The 6214-nt window shown below is 36.3% G+C and overlaps 1 protein-coding gene across 4 annotated transcripts in view; it reads left to right on the forward strand.

Moving 5' to 3' along the window:
* Positions 1-5020, forward strand: part of SPATA17 (spermatogenesis associated 17) — an 89706-nt gene extending 84686 nt beyond the window's left edge. For all 4 annotated transcript variants that reach the window (XM_037405499.1, XM_037405501.1, XM_037405502.1 and 1 more), the window contains one exon: positions 4775-5020. In XM_037405499.1, the coding sequence (XP_037261396.1) occupies positions 4775-4855 (81 nt within the window). In that variant the 3' untranslated portion in view covers positions 4856-5020. The remainder of the gene's footprint in view (positions 1-4774) is intronic.
* Positions 5021-6214: the final 1194 nt, after the last annotated feature.

The raw sequence follows: 6214 nt of genomic DNA on the forward strand, positions 1-6214 counted from the left end.
CAGATAAATCAATCTTTTTTAGGGCAGCTTAGTGGGTTTTGAGCACTTGAAATGACATTTGTGTTGTATTGACAGAATGGATTGTTACACTCATTTTGTCATGTCAGAAGGCCCTGTACTAGTTGGAAGTACTGTTAACCAGTATTGATAAATTTGCTAAGAATAAGTTAGCTGGATCAACGTTTTACTGGTATAACAGCTTGCCATTTCTGGTTTGCTTCCTTGTTAGAGACCTCTGTGGCTATTAATAGGTCAGGAGGCTTGCTATGACAGCTCAATTTAAAACTCGAATTTTACTATTACGACCATTAGGATCATAAGGAATACTTAAATATGACCACTTAGTATTAAACAGAGGGGGTTGTGGACTATGGCTGTACAGCGCCACTTGGCAGTACTGCCTGGTTTTCCGATGAGGTGTGCAAATGAGGGGTGTCCCAGCTTTGTGGGGAAAGCAAGTGGTGGGCTTACCCTGCACTAGCAATGTAACTGCTGCGTGGACTGTTATGCAGAATTTGGCATTGCCTCCTCTAAAATCTTGATGTGTACCTGTGGATGTTGATTTCAGGCTAAAGAAAAGTGAGTTTTGTTCCCCATTTCGTTCAGCAGCATGAAGATAGTACTAGGATTCGAGCAGCTGTGCCCACTTTTCCTTCTGCCATTGATTTTTAACAGATGTTACCTACAGTAGTAGGTCTCTATAGGAGCAAAAAATAATTCCAGCACTACAAAAAAGTTTTTTTATGAGATACAGACCTTTTGTGGATTGGTTTAGTTTTTGCACAGCACATGGTGTCATGTGCTGACATTGTGCAATTATAGAGTGTCTTCAGTATTGTTAGATTGTCTCGGAAGAGGACTTTGCGCTCAGACAAATCTACATGCATTCAACCTAATGCAACTTTAATCTTCATTTATGCAACCAAACCTCTCTTTATGCAACAAAATGAAATTTTGTCATTATAGAGAAAGACTGCAAAGCTGTAAATTAGGTATCATAAGTGTATTGTTCCAAGTTTATCACATGCTTAACAGCTTCATAATTATTATGGACTTGATAGATTTGCTATAGGAAATTACCTGAAGTGTGTCTGCAGAAGCTGAGAATAAATGGTCATAATGGTACTTTCTGGCTGCTGTCGGCCTATTCTTGCTTTGGTCTGAAGCACCTGACTTTCTAAATCATTACGTTTCCAAGAAGATACTTAATTGTAATTCCTGTCTCATTCCAAAGTGCATTTTAATATTACAGGAAATCGTACAATACTCTCAAAATTGAAAAGAAACAAAGTTAGTGCACATTTATCACTAGAACATGAGGGAATGCATTCTTGAAGGCCTTCAAGCTGATGCGTTGGTCCATGAGGTCTTGTTGGTTTGCTGTTGTTACCTGTACATCGTCTGTATTTATGTATGTCTGCCTATTCTGATGTAAAATCTCTTGAGAATTTGCTTTAATAATAGCATTCCAAAGATAAGCTGCGAGCATTTAGCAAGTCTAATCCACGACATCAGAGTGTGCTGATTGAGCCGAATCTTTGGTGGCTTTATGTCACCTTTGTTGACTTCATTGTTTAGAACTGATGAGCACACGTGACAGTCAAGTAGTCAAATATATCAAAAGGGTCCGTAGGTCTTGTTGAGCTCTGTCAGTTGAACTTGAGTCAATTATGATTTAGCAGGGTGAAAGGAGTCAAAGCTTGACAAGGTTAAAAAGGAAGTGTTATATTAACTTTGTTTCGGAGTTTAAAAATAGGTCTTGGGCCTGAGAATTAGAGGTTTCTGGTGCTGAGAATTATACAGAATGATTGAAGAAAGCATTGTGGAAAAACTCCATAAAGCTCAGCTCCATGCTGCTCTGATCCTGAGACCACAAAACTGTAGGGTCAGTCCCACCAATATGTGGGAGTTTGTATTTATAAGCGAATTCATTCCAGCTACCAGCAATGAGGGAATAACAGTGAAAAGAATTTTGAAGAAGCCTGTTTTTCTCCACTCACAATTGTTGTTCTTGCAACTTCAAAAGGATTATTTACATACCTTCATACATCCTAGACTATGCAGCAATCAGCTTAAAATCAAGAAGATCCTGGCAGTCTACCAGAACCCACCAGCAGTGCATTGCAGTGCTTCACTGCACGATTTAACTTACATTTCACCATCAAATTAGGTAGATGTGAGAACCCAGCTTCTATTTCCTTTCCCTTTGTGGCACAGACACCCTTCAGTGCTGTGAGGTGCATCTTGCAAGGCCACGTGGTGTTTTCAGGCTGTACTTTCTCATACCTGATTAAAATCTAAGTCTTCAACTACAGAAATGCCTGGGGTTCTTTTCTCAAAAATATATTTATATTTTATATGCATACTGTGCGACATTTATCTGGTGCACATTCTAAACTTCTTTGATTAGCCTAACCGTAAAGGCAGCAACACTTTTATTTATCCATCAGGCTATGTGATGTTTCCTAAATGTGGTCAAACATAACTGCTGTCGTCATAATCGGAGCCAGTTGTTTAAATGCTCAGTTGTGAGTATCTAGTGAAATAGCTTTAAATAACAAGATAAACAGTACAGCTGCCAACCCAAAGTAATCTTACACCGAGGGGGCGTGTGGCACAGAAAATTTCCTCTTTGTCATTTTGATTTGAGTTTGAAGCTGGACCTGGGCTTAGTTCCAGCTCAAAAAACTGTTCACTTCAAAGGCTCCTAAATTGTCCCAAGGAGCTAATTTTGGCAGCCAATTGTTTTTGTTTGGCTAGGCATCCTAATAGCAAAAGCCGTCTGCTCCAGCAAATGAAGACTTCTTCAGTGCTCAGACTTCCTATTCCTGATTTTATCCTGATGGGGGGGGGGGGTACACTTTTACTGGTTTCCCTGTCTCACCCCAAGTTCACTGCTTTTTTTATTAAACTGTACCTAACCGTCCTGCATGTAATACTTCCTATTTTCAAAATAAAGGATCCTGTCTTCTGCTCTGAATTACTGCTTAATCCTAAATTACAGCTGTATTATCTATTCGCTTTCTCGGCAACTAGAGCTGGGTTTTTTTCCATTCCCCTGAACAATATTAGCCTGGTGGATTTACTGAATAAAATACATGTAGCTTCACTTTCAAAGGGAACTATTTGCAGTTATGCTGGAGTTATAACAATATTTATTATAATAATTACATGGACAACTTTTCCTGCAGTAAGAAGGTGCTTGTGATGCCAAGTACACCATGAAAATTAAAAAAACTGTGCTGTTTTTAAAGTATAATAGGAAAATATGCAAATAAGCTTTCTTGGGTAAGAAATTGGGCAGTACAAGGCATAGAGAATCATTAAAAATTAAATCCTGTGAACAGTTAAGAATGGGGCAGTACTCACTTCCACACCACACAGAGAGTATGTCGTTTTGCGTCTGTATGTCTACCTTGCTATTTTAAGATTTACGCACCACAATGTTGGAGGAATCATAGCAAATAAATTGAAGTATGAGATGTAAGAAATGATGTGGTCACGGTCTGGCAATGCACACTGCAGAAGAAAGGCAGGCAGGCCATGGCAGTGTTTGCAAGAAGCTTACCAGAAGTTGTAGTTGTCCTGTTTATGAAGATTCAGCTAAACTATGGTCTGTGAAGTAGCTATATCTAAATTAGCCACGGAATGATAATTCTGCTTCATGTCATTTTTCAGAAAAAAAGTTTTCATTCTTTTCAAGAGAAAACAAAACTTTTCAAATTGTGAAGTGTGTTGAAAAGGTGAAAAATTTAGCTTTCATTCACCCAAGCACTTTCACAGAGCATCATGTTGATGATAGAAAACAGCAGAAAGTGTTCAGACCAACTTCTTTCGTAGAAGTTAATCAACACATCCTAGAAAGCTGGTAATTCGTCTGTGGCATGTTACTTTCTGAAAGGGAAAACAATTTTAATGCAAAACAAACATTTTGTATTGATGACACTATTCCCTGTATTTCTAGGGTCAAAGAAAATAATTTTATTAAGAATGCTTTAAAATCTTGATCTGAAACACCACAGACTTGCTCATTTAGCATGAGTGTTTATTAGTAAGCAGCTAAATCAAAATACTCTTTAGAATACTTAGATTATTTTACTTTCTTGTTTGTTGGCTGTATTTAGATTGTGCTCTCAGGTCACAGGTTGACTGACATTTCTCTCTTATTCAATTTAGCTTTGTAAGCATTTTCATTTTAAAAAAAATGAATGCACTTTTCCTGGAAAAAACATGTTCAGGAATCACCCTGCTTGTATTTTTTCTACCGGAACACCTAATAATTTTGTGGCTACTAATACTTATTGATATATACTCATTTTATTACCATTTCTCATGGAGCTGGTTTACTATCCATGTTTGAATGTTAACCAAGGTAGAAAAGTTAAAATATTGCAAGGATATTTTGCTGCCTTTAACCTACCTGGTTGCCAAGGAGGAGAATAAGATTTTGTATACCATGATTTGCAAAAGACTATAAATTCATTTTTGGAGCAGGAAATATTTGCAGTGCCTATAGTCATTTAGAGTTTGAAATACATATTTGCTTGCAGTTAAATCAATCAGTCCTTGTGCTCTTCTTCAAAGTAATATACATATAATGAAAAAAATGTATGCCTCTATACACTATTTTGCATCATTTACATTCTAATTCATATGATGAAATGTAACTAGAAGACAATATTTAGAGCTCTAAAATACCTATTAAAAAAAACACTGAACATGTAAAACTGTGAAAGCCAACTTAACACTTTTTTTGTCTCTCTTATTTCTTTAGGACTTTCGAACAGTGTTACCATCGATTGTTCTCTTCGAAAAGTTTGGGAAAACTTATTCCAGAACTGGTCAAATAGTGTAAACTAGACTGTATAAGACACCTGATAAGTAATCAATAAATGTATTTCAGCAAATGCACAGCAGTATGTTGATGGAGTGTCCCATAAAGTACTCTTTCTGTAAAGCAATGTATACTGTGTCTGAAGTAGTCTTAATTGGTTTTGCTTGATCTTTAAGCAATACAGCTTCCAAGATTTATATTATTTATTTAAAAAAAAAATAAAAAAAAATATTATCTTAGGAAAATGGTTTCTGAAATTGCTATATTTTCTGTAATGTAAATCCTTTAGGATACAAAACTAGAGTAATTAACAGACTTGGAATCATGTTTGTTTATTACAGATTTGTAAATGAGTTTAACACTTAAAAAAGAAAAAAAGTTTAAAAGTTACATCTACGTTGTTTTTTCTCACAACTATAAATGGATCTGGTTCATCATTGTTGTTCATCATTTTCAGTGTTAATATACATCCTTTTTGGATACTGATTCATCTCTTCAGAAGGACAGGATAGGCTCTTTACATGGAAGATACTATTTTATATACTTTTAGCACTTCCTTGGGTGACATAACATCAGCGTGGAAAAAAGAAAGTTCTAACAATATATACACCTTATTATTAGATCGTTTTTTCTATAGCCACTTGATTTCCTTTCTCAGTAGCTGTGTATTTACTCCTAGTGCCATGTTATGTGGGTACATAACCATGTCGTGCTTGGCAAAGAGGAACACATTTGATCACACAAAACTGGTATTGCTGTGTTCACTAGCACGCAATACTGCAAAATATCGAGTATCTTCAAAGCCCATTAGCTTCAAAAGACAAACAATTCAGTGTCATGGGAAGACTTCAGCATTTCTTAAGAGCAAATTGTAAGCTAATTCTTAAAATCATGAGTGAATTTTTACAGGAGTTTTGTGCTGAATCTGCTAGGATACCATGTTTGCTTTTCACATCATTTGACTATATTTGAATCAAATGTATCTGTTCATCTGTTGCTCAATGGTAGGCTTTTTATTACTGAATTTTGTTATGTGATTCTTTTTTCCTCTACAAATATGCAGAAAACCTCCATGAGATGTCTGTGTGAATACTTTCTGGAGTCACAAAATTCACTTCTGCGGTTTTCAACTGTTAGCCTACGTGAAAAAAGTTTTACTGCTGTCATACATCAGAGTAAAAGCACTTTCAGTTCCATTACAGTAGGTTATGGGTGCAGGCAGCGGGCTGTACTGTTGTTACTTTTTGTAGTTTGTCATTTTCAAGCTTTGAATAGTTTATTCTTCTGCATGTCAATGAGAAATTAACTTTGGGAAGTGAGAAGCAGCCAGCTCAGTGGCTGGGTCTCCCCTGTAAGATTTAATCTGACCAAATGTATCAG

This window comes from Falco rusticolus, chromosome 12, assembly GCF_015220075.1.
Source record: "Falco rusticolus isolate bFalRus1 chromosome 12, bFalRus1.pri, whole genome shotgun sequence".
Taxonomy (NCBI): domain Eukaryota; kingdom Metazoa; phylum Chordata; class Aves; order Falconiformes; family Falconidae; genus Falco; species Falco rusticolus.